Below are 19,481 nucleotides of genomic sequence, written 5' to 3'. Positions count from 1 at the left end.
CAGTGTTAGATTGTACATTGCACACAGTCAGCACTATGACACTGTTGATTGTACATTGTACTGTTGTCAGCACTATGATTGTAGACTGTTAGATTGTCCACAGTGTACGACATGATTGTACTGTTACATTGCACAGTCAGCACTATGATTGTACTTTTAGATTGTCCAGTGTACAATTGTACTGTTACATTGCACACAGTCAGCACTATGATTGTACTTTTAGATTGTCCATGATTGTACAATTGCACTGTTCCAGTGCCTACAGTTGCACTATGATTGTACTTTTAGATTGTCCAGTGTACACTGTTGCAGTGCCCACAGTCAGCACTATGATTGTACTTTTAGATTGTCCAGTGTACAATTGTACTGTTGCAGTGCCCACAGTCAAACATGTGGTACTGTTGTTCAAGACACATGGGAGGCATCTGTAGAGATGTTGATCAAGTACTGTTACAGATGTCTTCAGACCATTTCCTTCTTACGATGTCCACATCATCCCTCGAGTTCTGTGACTGTCTTTTAGTGTGTCCCTATGTCAGTCTATCAGTGAATGTAAGTGTCATGAGGGGTATCAGATATTCAGAGTGTTTACCTAAATTATCACAAAAGATGTTTAATTGGCATTTCTTATATGCACATATTATGCAGTATGTGTAAAGGTATTGACACAATATTACAGGTAATGTGAATTATACAGTGATATAGATCTATTTATGTCTACATTCCATGACATATTTGTGTTGCTGTATAATTATGCTTATCGGTTTTCAGAGAGCTGTGAATGAATGGATATGATTTTAGGCTGCTTTCAATTAACCAACAGTATCATGGCACCAGAAATGGACCTCACACATTGTACCCATGACATGATGAGCAAACGCTTCAACCACTAAGCAACCCATCACCCTTTACAGAGTGTTTTATTCTTTGTAAACTGATAGATGCTGTATTTTCATTCATTCATTTCACATTCTTTTTTAGGCCAACATCAGCACCCACACGACCATCTGACTACAATTTGATACATTTGGTCCAGGATCAAATATATACTTCTAAAGAGAAGTTGCAGTCAGCCTGTGACTATGGTTAATTTGGCAGTGGGGTAACCTAGTGGTTAAAGCGTTAGCTCGTCTTGCCAAAGACACGGGTTTGATTCCCCATATGGGCACAATGTGTGAAGCACATTTCTGGTGTCTCCTGCAGTGATAACACTGGAATATTGCTACAAGGGGTGTAAAACCATACTCCCTCACTAATTTGTCATGTGTTCTTTAGCTTCTAGAGAGTGTTTTGTTGGACTAGGTGCTGTTGAACTTAGCGGTAAGATGATTGTAGCCCCCATATTTTAACATGGTCTTACTACAGTCTCAGTCATAAGATTGTGTTTTTTTACCCCAGCATCAGGCCAATATATCAGTGTTAGAGTAAAAGTGTGTGCTACACCAAAATTCTTCTGGAACCAATCCCCAAAAGTCATATTATCCTTTGTGAAATATGAGTTAGAAGTGGTCCTATGACTCATAGGTGTGTTGGTTTTCTGAGTACATCCATATGAATTGTTAATGAAACACCAGACTTAGTTAAGGTTTTAGCAAATATTAGATGATTAACTTAACCTCACTCCATTACACTACCATGGTTACTAGTGAGGTTTATCTTTGTTAAGGTTTTAGCAAATATTAGATGATTAACTTAACCTCACTCCATTACACTACCATGGTTACTAGTGAGGTTTATCTTTGTTAAGGTTTTAGCAAATATTAGATGATTAACTTAACCTCACTCCATTACACTACCATGGTTACTAGTGAGGTTTATCTTTGTTAAGGTTTTAGCAAATATTAGATGATTAACTTAACCTCACTCCATTTACACGCTACCATGGTTACTAGTGAGGTTTATCTTTGTTAAGGTTTTAGCAAATATTAGATGATTAACTTAACCTCACTCCATTACACTACCATGGTTACTAGTGAGGTTTTATCTTTGTTAAGGTTTTAGCAAATATTAGATGATGTTTTAACTTAATGCCCCTCACTCCATTACACTACCATGGTTACTAGTGAGGTTTATCTATTTGATTAAGGTTTTAGCAAATATTAGATGATTAACTTAACCTCCTCCATTGACACACTACCATGGTTACTAGTGAGGTTTATCTTTGTTAAGGTTTTAGCAAATATTAGATGATTAACTTAACCTCACTCCATTACGCTACCATGGTTACTAGTGAGGTTTATCTTTGTTAAGGTTTTAGCAAATATTAGATGATTAACTTAACCTCACTCCATTACGCTACCATGGTTACTAGTGAGGGTTTATCTTTGTTAAGGTTTTAGCAAATATTAGATGATTAACTTAACCTCACTCCATTACACTACCATGGTTACTAGTGTGGGTTTATCTTTGTTAAGGTTTTAGCAAATATTAGATGATTAACTTAACCTCACTCCATTACACTACCATGGTTACTAGTGAGGTTTATCTTTGTTAAGGTTTTAGCAAATATTAGATGATTAACAAATATTAGATGATTTAACCTCACTCCATTACACTACCATGGTTACTAGTGAGGTTTATCTTTGTTAAGGTTTTAGCAAATATTAGATGATTAACTTAACCTCACTCCATTACACTACCATGGTTACTAGTGAGGTTTATCTTTGTTAAGGTTTTAGCAAATATTAGATGATTAACTTAACCTCACTCCATTACGCTACCATGGTTACTAGTGAGGTTTATCTTTGGATTTGAGTCTCTGTTGATATTTGCTGACCCATTTGTTTCATGTCTGTATGTGCAATTGACATATTGAATTGTTGAAATTGTTTTCAAACCTGCTGTTTCAACTCAGTAGTATAACTGCTAGGTCCGTATTGAGCAAGACCCTATATGGGATATGACAACTGTTTAGTTTATATATTTTTACCTGCATTTTTATATTTGATTTCATTAAAATTTGTGGCATTTTCTTCAATTTTGAATCAAAATATTTCAGATTCGGATGTTTTAGTCAGTTTTCTTGAAGTCCGCATTTGTTGTTTGCATGCCCTTGTACTCAACAGGGGGGCTTTGTTCGTGTTATTAATCACTGGTCTGACCAGTCCATTTCTCACTCAACCTTATGATGCATCCTTCTGTTGTTCAGCTGTTCTGGTTTTGTATTTAAGGGTCCGTTCATAATTTATGGCAAGGAGGGTGATGATGGAGAAGCATGTATAATTTGAATGACATCCCCCCCCCAAAATAATGTGTATGTACAGAGTAAGTGACCCACCTGCATGTCATGTACAAATTCAATGACCAAACCCCACCCCAAAGTACATGTGTACAAAACTGATGACCCCCCTACCTCCCCAGAACAAGAAGGGTGACACCAGCATCATCATCAACCCCCTAGCCATAAATGTGGAACTTTCCCTAGAGTGTTGATTTCCATTCCAGCTTACACTCACCATGGTGTTTTCCTTTAACATGAGAAAACACAGTCCAGTTATTTCATTACAGAACAAGTTTTATGTGAATTTTTAGAATGAATGTGACTTTTGTTTTGGAATGTATGTAATAGATTTTAGAATAATTGAAAGGAGTGTGGTGCTTTTAAGTGTATGTCATTGCTAAATAAAATGCTTCAAAATGAACTTTATTATTTTCAGTATTATTTGCTGTATGTGTGTTCATAAAAGTTATATCTATCTGTACAATCCGTATACAAGAAATATGTACGTCTGTCTAGTACGTCATCTACATGAACGTTGAACAGTGTTCGCCAACGTCAGTTCGTGATACTATGTGTTCTTTGAATTATAAAGATCTGCCTTTCTTTCCTTATACAGTGGTATCTTTATTACTGACAGGCGCGTAGCAAGCCAATGTTTTCGTGTAAGTCCGATATGTTGCAAAGCTTTATATTCAGATAGTATTGAGGGCTTGTCCAGCCTTTTTAGCAACAATCATGTGTAAGCCCAGACTTTTTCTGTAACGGCAGCTACGCCCCAGACTGACGTATGTCAAATCACTAAATGCTGTATTGGACACGAGTTTCTGTCCTCGGCAACATATGGTGCTGACCCGTGAAGATCTGGCTTAGAATTGGTCTTCAGTAACCTATACTTGTCGTAAGAGGCGACTAACGGGATCGGGTGGTCAGGCTCGCTGACTTGGTTGACACATGTCATCTTATCCCAATTGTGTGCTGTTGATCACTGGATTGTCTGGTCCAGACTTCATTATTTTCAGACTGTCGCCATGTAGCTGGAATAGTGCTGAGTGCGGCTTAAGACTAAACTCACTCACTCACATATAGTAATATTGTCTAAAAAATGTTATTTAAACAATCGGACATGGTCATATTTGGGACAACTACCCCATCAGTTGCAACTGCCCCTACTACAGTCGCATGGCCAACATTTTCATCCATGATTATAAATTCTTGAACGTTCGATTGTTGTTACTTACGCCTCGTAAGACACCCAAACTGGTCACAACTTCATTATCAAATATGTACATATGCACATAACCTTTATTTAGAGTATGGTCAGTGTGATTACACCACCAATCTGAGTGTCACACGGTTCTCAAATAATGAGTGTTGTGATTGTATGTCCCACCACTGGTAACCATACCAGTAACTGGTGTAGCTACCCCTCGAATGGATAACAACTGCCAGAATCCTCGTACTAAATGAAATATACTTAGAAAACCCGACAGACCGTGTGCGCGTCATGCCAGAAAGCGCACGTAAAATCTCCAAAGTAAGCACACAGGATCGCATAAAAAAACCCCCACTCAATGGGAAACTTGGGTGGGTTTGGTTTGAATGTTGTTTGACGCCGCACTCAGCAATACTACAGATATATGTAAATAATCGAGTCAAGACCAGACAATCTAGTGATCAACAGCATGAGCATCTTTCTACGCAGTTGGGATACGATGACGTGTTAATCAAGTCAGCGAGCCTGACCGCCCGATCGCTTTGGGCGCCTCTTACGACTAGCATGGGTTACCGAAGATCAATTCTAACCCGGATGTTCACGGGTCGGGAAATTTGGGAGCCGCATGTAAACAAACTCACTAAAAACTTTAGGCAACTCTGTCAGCAATGTTATTTGTGATGGTAAAATGACGACGTAATTTTCGTCGATTTCGACAAAATATAGAATATTTTGGGCTGATTCTAAATCATAATCTTGGCTGATGATATCAACCAAGCTTTATGTAGACCAAAGCGAGAGATATTAATGGTGAATAGTGTAAACTAATATCCACTCCAGTCTTTCACCCGTGCGATTGTGAACTTATTAATCACCTCTTACGCACAATGGATTTACAGACTTCGGTACAAACAGACATCGATGCTAATATTGCCTTACGAATAAAATAAACAAAAAAACAGAAGTATCTTTACTAACGACAACATTTATTGCAATAATTCACAGGTTAAGTACAACATGAAACAGATATTGTGATTTGTAAAATATCACTCGTATGAACAGATAATTACATCGGCTTTGTGTTTTATACTCTCAGTTGTGTAGCAAATGTTAGATTTAAACACAGAACATTGTGAACATTGAGAACAGATTTTAAAGACTTCAAATTGATGTTTCTGTTCAATATTTTTGTGTTCATTTGATGGATACATTGTTTCGGCAAGATTGTGACATTGAATATATTTGTCATTACGTATTATAGGGTTGCCGCCTCAACCAGTCTACCCAAAGCTCTCCTTGACAAAAACTGATAAATAAAATATTTAAGAAGTGACGACCAAGAACTTGACAGCGATGAAAAGGATGCTATTGCGTTTTTTCGAGTGCTTTATTGTCACATACCTGATACTTTAGGTATACTATTTGTTTTCTAATTCGATGTATATTTAAAATATTTGGCCTCTTTGGGGTTAAATTGACAAACAAAGCCAAAACAATATATTTCCGTTTTCTGGATACATCTGGCCGTGGTCAGACATTTTCATTTGTGCAAAGAACAAACAGATCTTACAGCAACAGTGTCATACGTATACATTACGTGGTATGGATGGATTATTAAGGGGTAGAGGGCACTTTGACACCAACTTACAGTCTATCCTGCAGTGCTGTTGTCTTTCTACATCATGACAAGCGTATTATAAGTTTACATACAGACTTGATAAATATAGACGACAAAACATTTACATAATACTAAGAAATGTACCTAGAGGGTTTCAAACGCCAATCTCTCCCTGTTTGAAAATCACGTACGCCATATCATGGGTCATTAGGAGTGGGTGAATTCAAAGAACAACTTCGGAACGGACAATTCCTCTACAAACGCAGAACCTGAAGGGACAATAGATTGACAAACTATTTTTGAAATCTGTATAAACTGGCCATATTTTCATTGTGGTATATATCAGGTGAACTTTTGTGTAAATTGAACATCAGGTGGAATAACGCCCTGTTTAGTTTTAAGCCGCTTTTAGCAATATTCCAGCAATATGACGGCGGGGGACACCAGAACTGGGCTTCACACATTATACCCATGTGGGGAATCGAACCGGTTATACCCATGTGGGGAATCGAACCGGTTCTTCCGCTTTAACCACTAAGTTACCCAACCGACCCCCATTATATGATCAGAGTATTACCAGGTGTGTGTTAACTGTGCTAAACACAGCATGTAACCAGGCATGTGTAACGCCAGGCTTACAGCCACGATATTTAACAAAGTGTATTGCATATATTATTCAAAACAAATTGAAGAACACCCACAAGGGAACCATGTGTTTCAATATATTCAAACCAGGGCATATTTACTACAATCAGAGGTGTCCGTAATATATACTGAGAGAAACAAATAAAGGAACACAGGAATATTCAAGTGTCCCTTTAATATTCTCCAGTTTTCACCACCAGTTTTGAATAGTGTTGTTGGAGGAAATCTGAGAATAAATAAAGGAACACTGCCACGAAGTGGTGTTCCCTTATTTCTTCCCCTCAGTATATTTAGTATACCTGTAAGATAAAACACTGTAACATAACATGGAGATTGTCAAGACTATTGTGACACAACAGTAGGACAATATGTGAGCCAAGAGGCATCAATTAGGCTGTGCTGGATGTGTCTTGGGTATGACGAAAGAGACGAAACTGTGCTATGTTTCTGAAACCTTGCCAGTTAATTCTGCAGATAATGGCCATTTTACCGTGTTCACATCAGTGTGGACCTCTGCAGTATAACGTGTGTATATGTATGAATTTGGTACCGTCGCGATATGGCTAAAATAATGCCGATGCCACGTAAAAGGTGAATTAAGTCACCCATTCACTCTGATTCACAGGACATACCTCCAGAAGCAGGGCCTCCAATCTGGACCTGGTTTCCATCTTCTCGGTGAGGGTGTCAATTGGTGCCACCTTCTTCACATCCATTCCATTGAGGAGTTGGTTGTCGATGGTACCATTTGGTTCCTTCCACACGGCACACACCTACAGCACAATGCGTTAGAACTGAACTCAGTTAGGGGACATTCCAGGAAAAAATACCCCCGACAACAAAAATCCGAAATAGGGAACACAAAACCTTAACCGTAAACTCTTTTTCAATTTGTCAAGTTGAGTGAGTGAGTTTAGTTTTACGCCACACTCAGCAATATTCCAGCTATATGGCGGCGGACTGTAAATAATCGAGTCAGGACCAGACAATCCAGTGATCAACAGCATGAGCATCGATCTACGCAATTGGGATACGATGATATATTTCAACCAAGTCAGCGAGCCTGACCACCCGATCCCGTTAGTCACCTCTTACGAATTTGACTGTTTTTTTAGGAAACTAGTCTTAATGCTTACTGCTTGGATGCGCTTGGCTTACACATGAGAGCCGAAGACCCTGGCTCGATTCCCCACAATGAGTACAATGTGTGAAGCCCATTTTCTGTTCCTCGTCGTGATATTGCCGGAATATTGCTAAAATCGGCGTAAACCATACTCACTCAAATATAACGATCAGAGTTCTATTTATGTTTTGTTATCCCTTGTAATGCATATGTACCGACCTTCTGACACTCTCTTACTTCCCAATAAGTACGAAATGTAAAATTAGAAACGTATTTGCTCCAATGCCACACGGTGAAAAAAGTCTCACCTTTGGGACAAAGATCAAACAGACGGTTACGGATGTTCCCACGATGATACAGATTGGATAGATGACGTGAACAGCAGCGATGTTTGCCGCCCCCAGTAGGTAGTACACAGGAACGCCAACCGCAGATACAAAGGCCACGGTATACACACTCATCCGGGTGTACCTACATGCAGACAGTAATAGGAGTGGGTGAGTTTGGCAGAAGGCGCTTTGACAGCGCGATGCAAGAAGAATACCGGAAGTGATGCAATAGGAAAACCGGAAGTGATACAGGTGCTAGACGTTAACCACTTTGGTGATACCCACGAGTAGGGTAACGGTTCTGACAAACTTAGAGACACAATCTGTACAGATATACCATGTATAATGCTACAAATATTTTAGTGTTAATGGGCGCAGCTAGGCAGATCCGTGATAAACAACATGTCCCGTACGATGAAACACACCAGCCTAGTCATCCACTGCATTGTCACTGATCCCCATTACCCGGGCCGGTCGGGTTCGCTCGTCACGCCGAAGACACGGGTTCGATTCCCCCATGGGTACAATGTGTGAAGCCCATTTATGGTGTCCCCCGCCGCTATATTGCTGGAATATTGCTAGAAGCGGCGTAAAACCATATTCACTTACTCATGAGTCTGGTTTACAACAGAAAGAAGTACTGTTCTGCCTCGTTGTCTCATGTAGGCCAAGAGGCCAAATATGAGGGTATAGCAAAAGGGTCGTAACATTGAAAGCATGAAACCCGAGTTACATTATGATGAGTTCACGTTTAACCTACAGACCCGTGCCAGTTATATTCGGACACTTGACGTAATTTCCATAGACTTACATGTTAATTTAGTGTAGCATAAATAATGTTAATAAATTTCATTTTCGTAAGATCCAAGTCAAATTTTGCAAACTTGTGAGGAATCATCTTACCTACAATCACATAATTTCTGTTTAATTTCCCGTTGCTTATCTATCGAATGGCAACAAGTTAAGCAACATATGTACAGTGCCGTGCACTCCTTTACCATGGCGGCCTATGGGCTTGTGCACTGTGGAGCCATACGCAAGTTGATAAATGTGATATTTTTAGTTAAATATTGGTCGGAGAATTGAACTGAAATTATGAGCGCAGAGCAGAGATGATTTCAAATTTGCAAGTCAAATTTTACATAGATCCATCCTAAACTCACTTCATGAAAATTATTTATGCGACACTGACATAGCATGCAGGTCTATGGGCATTTCGTCAAGTGTCCGAATATAAGTGTCACGGGTCTGTAGTTGAGTTCAATGCTGCCTTGAACAAAATGTACGTTATATCACGGTGTGCAAGGAAAACCGAATAAACTCAGCTTTTTAAAAGTTAAAAACAAAACAAACCCCCCACGATCACGAGCATCGAGCTACAAACACAGTAAGAAATACAGGGATTCGAACCCACGAGCATATGGCATGAAAATAGGACGCAGCTGTAAACTGCGATTTAGAAAGTCTGAGCAAGCCATGTGTTAACTGCTATATAGAGGGGTGTGGTAGGGTAGCCCAGTGGTTAGTGGCTCGTCACGCTGAAGACCCGGTTTCGATTCCCTACATGGGTACAGTTTCTGAAGCTCATTTCTGGTGCCCCCGCCGTGATATTGCTGGAATATTGCTAAAGGCGGCCTAAAACCTTACTCACTCACTGTATAGAGACCACAGATAGACAAAGGACGCACCTGCTGTCATTGATGCCATCGATTGAGATGTGACGTGTCTGCCAGCTGAGAAACAGGCCAAACAGCAATAACAAGCCCTTGAATACCAGAAGGATCGTCATCCAGTAACCTCGAGGAAAATACAGCCCAGAGTTAAATATTTTCCAGCTTTTGTTGAAAACATTTCCATCTGCACTCTTTGGCTAAATATAAGGTGTGATCGTAATTCATAAGCGTTTTGGATGTATTTGCACTGGATACTCCATTTTGTGTCTCTATTACTGCAATATATCTTGCATTAAAAATATAAAATGAAACGTTTTTGGTCTACTTCGTAATTATTACGTTATTTTTCGGTCTCCTGTGAATGTATACTCATAAAAAGGTGCAGTCAGGCAGCAGTTAATAATATTCCAGCTTAAAGCCCAACGTAGATAAATCACTGTGGTGACGTCACGTGACGACTTCTACAATATATGAATAATACGTTATATTTTCAGATGTGTTCTTAAGTACCTCCATATTTGCACGAGCAGACTTCAAACAGTGGCTGAATCAGGCGGTCACTATCAGCTGGATCTGACTGTGTAAACAAGAACACATACATATTATGCGACCTCAAATTACATAGTTACAACATAACATCGACCTAACATAGTGACTAGGCCAAAAATTAAATTCATAAGTTGTCATCGTCCGTCAGAAAATAATGCACACAATACTGCTACCTTCATGACGTGAAAACCAGATATCAACAACCAAAGTATTCCTAATCACAGTAAAAGGACAAAGTATGATGATGGGTTCCCATGAAAAATAACAATAAGTCTGAAATATCAGTGTGCCATAATGATTTATTTACAACTATCATTTTATCAACATACAAATAACATCAGTTTTAAAGTGCTCGTTAGCGTTACTCGGCTACCTTGAGGGGAAAATAACTTGTTCATGTTCGAATGATTGCAAATCGCTTCATGAAAATGTCTAAAAATTATACATTTTGCTCTAACTTTCACGTTCCGAGCTGGTAGAAGCCTAATATACGAAAGTGTAGAATTGAGTGAGTGTACTGAAATTTGTGCCATCAACAATAGACCGATCCAGTCCCGGCCGATAAGCCCCGCCCACTTCGTTTTGACGTTAGGGGGACAACCACTGGCAAATCACAATGGCGTCACCGCCGGAGAAACGTTACGTGATTGCGAACGTTGTTGGTGAATTCTGCTTGTGATACTTTGGTATCCGTCGTTTTGTGAATGTTATTTTAAGAGGCAAGTTATACGTATGTGATTTTTAATATATTTTAGCTGGCAGATTACAACTGGCGAGTGAAAATGAGTTACATGCCCGATGAAAAAGCGTCTCGACTAGCTGCTGAGACTGTAGGAAGCGTAATTTCTTTCGAATCAATTAATCTATCTGGCAATTATTCACCACCGTCACAGATATTAGCAGGGGAAGGATAACTAAATTTTGTTGTTTGGGTTTATAATTTTTAAAACTCGTGAACATCGTTTCGGTATCTATAAAAGATTATCAATACTGCGCGTGGCGCCTTTGCTTATCCGTTGGCCTTGTTCAAATTTAGTTAAATAATCTTAAAACATGGGTTTCTATCTTTTAATGAATTAAGAGAATGGTAAATAAAAAGCAGAAAATATTTCCCGTCTACTACTTCATGCACCTTATTTGTCTGTACAATTAATGTAAAACAAATCAATCACAGCATAATCTATTTGATCTTATTTGGAAATCTGGAAAAGGTAATTGGGCTTGTAAACAATATGTTTCCATGGACGTATCTGGACATACCCAGAAGCAAATATTCAACAGCTGATCTGCAGCAACTCTCAGTAAAGTTTCTCTCTTCAAAATCTGTACACCATGATAAAATCACACTGAATATAAGGAAATCATTTTTTTAATCATCATTTCCATTTAATTTTTCTATATGTACTTTGTTGTGGAATCCTAATTTACATACAAACTTCCACAATACTGGACTTCATGAACTGCCAGCGTTTATGTACAGGTATGTCACAGCACCAGAACACAAAGAAGATCCAAGATACTGTCTGCACCTGTACACTAGCTGACCCATCTTCCAGAAATAGGAAACATGTGATGCAAAATTTTGGAACAGAGAATACACAGTTATCCGAACAATTAACTAGCATTGAAATAGAATGTTACACAAAATACAAATGTAGATCTATTGTTTTTTCATCAGAGATGTTTAACTGCTAACTACTAGTGTAAATAAGGTGCAAAGAATATATCCTATGTTCAAAGCCTTCTGTCAATACAATTACATATTGACATTATTGCTTCTTAATTAAACAATGATAATCTTTGTTTTATTTGATCTGAGACCATATCCCTAGAGGACATAACACTGATTTTGATCTATTTCCTTCTGAGAGGATACTTACTGGTGTCATAACAATTATAATAAAGTTGATTCAAAATTTAGGTAAAAGTCCTAACAAAGGTTTAGGAAAACAGACATGAAAATGCCCTGAAGCGTTCACCTCCTACCACAAACCAGTGTGCAATTTAATATGAAGCTCATTTTGCAAATAACCATCAACAAACCTTGAACAATTTGTCCAAATCCACCATCTTAATAAACACTAGCTTTGGCTCAGTCTTCAAATATTAGTAACCTCCTAAAAACTTATCATACATCAGAAGAATTACATCAAATATGGGTTAAATATATGTTTCAATCTTTATTCCGTTACATGAAAAGTCAGCTGAGATTTTTTGTAAGTTATTCTGTTCCAGGACTGGATAATGCCCTGACCAGGGGTTTGACCAAAACGTAGCCTTTGCTTTTCAAATTTTCTGGATGTTGAAATAACTTTAATGAGTTATGATACTAGCAATCACTTTCAGAATTATCTTATTAGTAAATGTAGTATTTAAAAACATCTAAAAGCAGAAGCCAAGAAACTAAGTTAATACCAAGTGATTGTCCTGCCATGATATGTATGGTGTTTGTTTGCCTAGTTCTGCCTTAAAATCTAAAAAATCTGATATGTCAATCAATTGAATAATTATTTATTATTGATTAGATTATTATTAATTTTATTACCCTTCCCACGTTTACTAAAACAGCAAGATTCTTAAAACATACCTTGCTATCATTTCCAGTGAATTAATCAAAATTACAGTTGTAATATTACTCCTAAAATGTACCATTATATGTGAATAATTTATGTGGTAACAAAACTTCTAATAATGTTCTCGTAATTAATTAAGATATACACTTTATTTCACTCCTTCCAATACTCCAGAAAGTCACTATTCTTCTCACATAGTTTTCGTATTCGATCAACATGGAGGAAGGTAATTCAGTTCAAAGTCCCATGCAACTCTTTATAAAAAATCTGAAATATTTAAAGCATGGTTTTATAGGCACTCATATGAACTTATTTTGATACTTGGATATTGCATGATAGGCAACTGCTGACACTGACAATATTTCCGTTTGAATAAAAAATATTACTCCTCGAATATTTTGCTCTGTTGACAAGATACTGTAGGCCTTCAGATTGTGCTTATGAAACTTAAAACATCCTACAATGTGTGACAAATTGAAGACTATCTAAGAGCGAAGGGGCAATATCCGCCACATTGTTCTTTCATGTAACAAGTTTTGCTATTTCGGTTGACCCTAACCGAAATGAAGATTTAATGTACATCGTGTCACGGCTTTCTCGCCTGTCTCATTTGAGCTTTATGGCGTACCAACTCAATGCCTAGTATAGTGACTAAAAACGTCAAAAGCAAAAACAATTTTGTAGTTACAAGAATTGTCCGTGTTTATAACACTTGCAAAGTCTTAAACTGCTATTTGTTGTCATCAATTGGTAATGATTTTGCACATGTGCAAAAGTGTGGAAATTCGTGCAAATTCTCTCATCAGCAGGCAGACGTAGGTTTCCTGAACGATGGTGCAGACATTTAACTGATCGTTAGGCCTATCGCGTTTCTTGATCCGCCTCCATTTTGTTGTCTTGGCCGTAATGGTTTTGTTAAGGTACACATCAAATCGCAGCAATATGTAATAAATATAGCGAGTGTAAATGGCATAATTCAGAAGCACATCGCTTCCGGATGCATCGTTTGACCCCGGAAATAAGTCTGACAAATCCACACAGCGCGCCCGGCCTGCTGATTGGCCAAAATTGACGCATGCGCCAGTTTTGATTGACAGACTGGGAGCACCTTTAGAATACAGCACCACAACTTCTCGTTGACAAGATACTGTAAGACCAAAAGCCACTGTGTTCTTTAATCTGATTGGTTGAAAAACGTGATCAAATGGTATTCGATTCCCGGAAATTCGCTGCGTATTAATACATACAAACATCGCTCACACCATTGTATTGTTACGTCGTCAGCTGAGATGACGTCATTCAAATCATATTGTGACGTAAAGTCCGAATGACGTCACAAATGAGCAGTTCTAGATGCTACCATGGGAGACAGCCGAAACGGCCGGCTGATGACATTGCACTGCTGTACCCGTACTCTATGTCAATGAGTGCAGACACAAAAACGTGTGTGGACCTTTTGGTTTACTTTTGTGTTTACAATGTCGATAAACATCATGTGTTGGCCAATTTCCGGGTGTTATTGAGTATTTGAAGCACGGGAATATTCCATTTGAAACCTCCGGCTGACGCCGTCGGTTCCAAATGAATTCCCGTGCTTCAAATACTCAATAACACCCGGAAATTGGCCAACACATGATGTTTATCTCTAATTAACGGAGAAGTCAAGTGGAAGCAATGTGAATGAGTTGGGTTTTCACTAAATTTTCTTTGCAATTACCAAAGTACTTCGCCCTTACCTCACAACTATTGTAAAACCAAAAAGTCCGAATGACGTCACAAATGAGCAGTTCAGATGCTACCATAGACAGCCGAATCGGCCGGCTGATGACATTTCACTGCTGTACCCGTACACGATGTCAATGAGTGCAGACACAAAAACGTGTGTGGACCTTTTGGTTTACTTTTGTGTTTACAATGTCGATAAACATCATGTGTTGGCCAATTGTTGAGTATGTGAAGCACGGGAATATTTCATTTTCATATTTCAAATGAATTCCCGTGCTTCAAATACTCAATAACACCCGGAAATTAGCCAACACATGATGTTTATCTCCTTAATAGCGCCCTATTTCTACAATGTTTGCTACAAAGTGTACTCTTTATCAATGTCTTTTAATGGTTCCATAGTACGCGGGAAGGTGAACTTCCTCTTTGAGTTTGGTCTGGAAAACAGCCAAGGTCTGGCGAGTAATTATTAACGACCGTATGATTATACCTGTTACATCGTCATACTCATCGATTACAGAATTACTGAGTAACTATGGGTATGTGATATGTATTTATATAATCGAAAGGTATACACTGGTGTGCTGTGAGCTTGTTGTAGATGATTAGGGGATATAATCACTACACACAGGAAGCCATGTTTACTGTGTTCGCATTCGTCACCACTCGCCCCTTTCCGTAACCTCCAACAAGATTCGGCTTGTCCCGGAATAACACGAGTTGTTCACGAATGACTGAAGTGAATATATACCATACAAAAGAAGTAAAAGGACGAGCCATTCTTTCATATAACACACATTTTGCCATGTCAAGTAAAGTTCTACGAAAGAATAGTGTTTTCGCTTATTTCTTTGTGTAGTATATTATAACATAACTTCTTTGATTGACATTCTAGTATTTGAGGAGATGAAGAATGAGGACAGTTTTTTTTATACAGGCGACGTTTCGACATATATTCTAATGTCACTAGGATCTATGTCGAAACGTCGCCTATACAGAATAAAGAAGTTGTATATCCATAAAAAAATTGTCCTCAGTCTTCATTATAGAATGACTCAAATTATTTTGGCATTTTTTGTCACTCGCGATTGTTTTTTCTAATATGTATGATAAATAACGTCCCGTAGTCAATATACATTTCTGAAAGAAAAATGGATAGGTATTTGTCAACGATACAAAATCCAGAATTTGAGTTAGTTTGGTGTTGAATTTATGATAAAATGACCGTATCAGTCATACATACTTCTCCTTACTTCCTTCATTCCTAACGCCTGCTACTGCTACGTTGTCAGCGACACAAGACGGGTAACGTACCTGTTGCGGCAGTTTAACGACGGAGCGGTCCAGTGGATCTTGACTGAACCAAGTAACCAGAATTATGCCGTCCAGTCCCAGAAGTGATGCTATGCTGGTTACCAAACTCAGGTCCTTCACTACCTAAACACCGTTAGACAAATAAATAATGCAATCATAAACCAAATTACAATATATATTTATGATAACGATCTGTTTTATTCATCAGGAACCGACCATTTATCGCTCTGGACGGGGTGGGTCTCTCGTGTTTTATGATCAGGCACCAAATCATCCACTGCCTTTCAAACCGAATGTGAGTGAGTGAGTTTAGTTTTACGCCGAGTTTAGCAATATCCCTGCAATATCACGGCTGGGGGACACCAGAAATGGGCTTCACACATTTTACCCATGTGGGGAATCCAACCCTGGTCTTTGGCGTGACCAGCGAACGCTTTAACCACTGGGCTACCCCGCCGCCCCTTTCAAACGGAATATGAAAACTTCATATTTTACTTTGCATGGTGTTATAGAAAAATGTCTAATTAAAGAAAAGGAAAAAGTTATATGTTGCTTTTATTGATTTTAGAAAAGCCTTTGATTCAATTGACCGTTCTAAGTTATATAAGCGCTTATTCAAATCTGGTTTACATGGGAAAATGCTAACTGCTGTAATGAGTATTTTACAGCTCGGTAACAACTTTTGTGTTAGAAGTGATAACGGATATACTGAGTATTTTGACTGTCCAATTGGTTTAAAAGCAAGGTTGTGTTCTTAGCCCTTTATTGTTTTCCTTTTTCATTAGTGAATTATCAGACGACATATCTAGATATGGTAAATATGGAGTGCAGTTATTTCCCAGACCTATTAGAAATCATGTTACTTATGTTTGCCGATGATGTTGTTCTTATGTCTGATAAAATTCCAGGCTTACAGAATCAACTTAATATTCTACATAATTACACTGAATATTCAGGTCTAAAAGTAAACTTAGACAAGACAAATATTGTTGTTTTTAGAAGGGAGGGCGCTTAGCAAGAAATGAAAAGTGGTTTTAAATGACCAACCAATAACAACATTAAATACTTATAAATATTTGGGAGTTATATTTTCATCAACATTTAAGATGAGAAATTGCATCAATGATTTAGCACTGAGGGGTAAGCGGGCTTTAATGGAAGTAATAAGTAATTTAAATGGAATTGGAATAGTAGACCCCAGTGTGTATTTTAAGATATTTGATGCGCAGATACAGCCGATATTACTGTATGGGGCAGAAATCTGGGGATACATAAATTTTATGAAATTGAAAAGGTTCATCTAACAGCTTGCAAACGTTTTTTGAATGTCAGCCCTCAAACACCTACTGCTATTGTATATGGCGAGTGTGGAAGATATCCTCTCTTTATAAACGCATTGTGTAAAACTTTAAAGTATTGGTTAAAAGGTTATTCATATGCATCAAGATAGAACTCCCTGAAAGTGTACAAAATGCAAATGTATTACGATAACTGTGGATATAAGACATATGCTTCATATATTAGAGAAATACTTTTTCACATGGATTTGGTTACGTCTGGATGTCTCAGACAGTTGGTGATGCAGCTTCATTTGTAAATAGATTTAAGACTGTTGCAATCAATATGTTTTTCAATCATGGAATTGTACATTGAATAACAGTTCAAGATACCGTATTTACCGAGAGTTTAAAAGTCTGTTAACTCCAGAAAAATATTTATCATGTATCTTGGACAAAAAGTTTCAGAAATATTTTGATCAAATTTAGATGTGGGTTATTAAGGTTAAAGCATAATGAGGGAAGATGGTTAAATGTTGAGGTTGCAGAACGTAATTGTCCATTGTGTAAGCTGGGTGTGGAAGATGAGTATCATTATTTTTATATGTACTGAATATAACTCCCTTAGATTAAAATGCTTGCCATATGTATATCAGGAACAACCAAACTACTATAAATTCAAGTCCCTGTTATCAACAAATAATGAAACACTTTTAAGAAATTTGTGTAAATATATCTTTCATGCTTATAAAATCAGAGCAATCAAACTCCAAATTTTCTTTAAACCACACATTTTTCCATTTTAAATGTTTATAAAGGTGTGTATATATGTTTATATTAAATATTATATTTATACTGACAAAGAAATCTATTTGAACAAATAACACGTGTATTATTGATATGTATGCCCTTTAAAGTGTATCTATATTTGTAAACAAATGTATGTATGTTGTATATGGGCCTATGGCCTACATACGGAATAAAAATACTTGACTTGACTTGACATACTACCTAGTCAGTGTAATATGACGTCAGCACAGTAATATGATTGCCCAACAGATGGTCAGACATCAACTGAAATGCTCACTGACTAGTGAATTATAAGTAGCATTAGAAAATCAAAAATGATTTGCAATATGATAGAGTGAGTGAGCATGGTTTTATGCTGCTTTTAACAATATTCCAGCAATATCACTGCGGGGGACACCAGAAATGGTACCACATATTGTACCCATGTGGGAATTGAACCAGCGACTTCGGCGCGACTTGCAAACGCTTTAACCACAAGGCTACCCTACTGCCCCGCAATGTATACTCTTAAAAAGTGGGGGAACCTGAACTTTCAATTTGGATAGGAAGTATAAGCGTTAAAAATCTTTTCAAAGACAGACATCTTATGAACGCACCACCATTTCTCTTTATCACCACCCCTAAACACAACGCATGGGACGCACGTGCACAACGCAGTAGCCCGCTACACGTGCATGGAGTGTCATTCTTGATTTTGACGGTTTTCAAGAAGGTCGATAATGGACACTGTAGACCATTAATTTTGACAATCATCTTGCATCACACAGTTGTTGTTGTTTCTAACCGTTTTTTTGGTTTATTTTGTTTCTTTAAATGAAAATGGTACACATGCAAATATCACGTCAACATTGATTGACTCGATATATCTCCAGTGTATGAAATAAGCCCAAACCCTAGCCAGACATCAGGGCTGATGACTTCAAAATGTTACCAGTCCAAAATGGATTTAACCAGACACCAAAATATGACTCAGATGTATATAACATCTCAATTTTTTACCAGACCATCGGGCTGGCTAGCTGTAAATTTAGACCGTCCGTCTGAAATCTAACCCGTCTCGGGCGGTCGGATCGACGGGCCTTATTTAATACACTGATATCTCCAAATGTTTTTCAATCGTAAATTAAGTTCCCCTACATTTTTGGAAGAGATTACATGTATTAGAATGCCTGCATGTTGTGTCAGGGACTTTCACGCTGCGTTGATCAGTATGTCAGTTATATCGCACAACACAGGGAATTGGTCGCTGAATGACACAACGTTAAGTGACACAGATGGTAGAATTGACGACTTTTGTGAAACCCAGGGATGTGGGTAGGTTGGAGACATACCAAGGATCGTATTCGAGACAAATCGGAGATTCGAACCCACGACCCTGCTTGTAGAAAACCCTCCGACCATAATAGCATAAA

At 38.0% G+C, this 19,481-nt stretch overlaps 1 protein-coding gene and 1 long non-coding RNA gene across 2 annotated transcripts; one reads left to right on the top strand and one right to left on the bottom strand.

Moving 5' to 3' along the window:
- The first annotated feature begins 1,873 nt into the window (after positions 1-1,873).
- Positions 1,874-2,275, top strand: LOC124281810. The gene is made up of 2 exons (XR_006899981.1): positions 1,874-1,977; positions 2,154-2,275. It is a non-coding gene; the product is annotated as an uncharacterized LOC124281810 (long non-coding RNA).
- A 4,030-nt stretch (positions 2,276-6,305) lies between these two features.
- LOC124281877 lies at positions 6,306-8,307 on the bottom strand. Its single transcript, XM_046717892.1, has 3 exons — positions 8,128-8,307; positions 7,329-7,469; positions 6,306-6,320 (listed from the first exon to the last, which is right to left on the bottom strand). Exons 1-3 carry the CDS (start codon positions 8,278-8,280, stop codon positions 6,306-6,308), a joined length of 309 nt encoding a protein of 102 aa, XP_046573848.1. The 5' UTR covers positions 8,281-8,307.
- Between the last annotated feature and the right edge of the window lie 11,174 nt (positions 8,308-19,481).

This window comes from Haliotis rubra, unplaced genomic scaffold (genome assembly GCF_003918875.1).
Source record: "Haliotis rubra isolate DU_JTF1 unplaced genomic scaffold, ASM391887v1 Scf29, whole genome shotgun sequence".
Lineage (NCBI taxonomy): Eukaryota > Metazoa > Mollusca > Gastropoda > Lepetellida > Haliotidae > Haliotis > Haliotis rubra.
The sequence above is the reverse complement of the archived record's forward strand: the minus strand, read 5'-3'. Positions and strand labels throughout refer to the sequence as shown.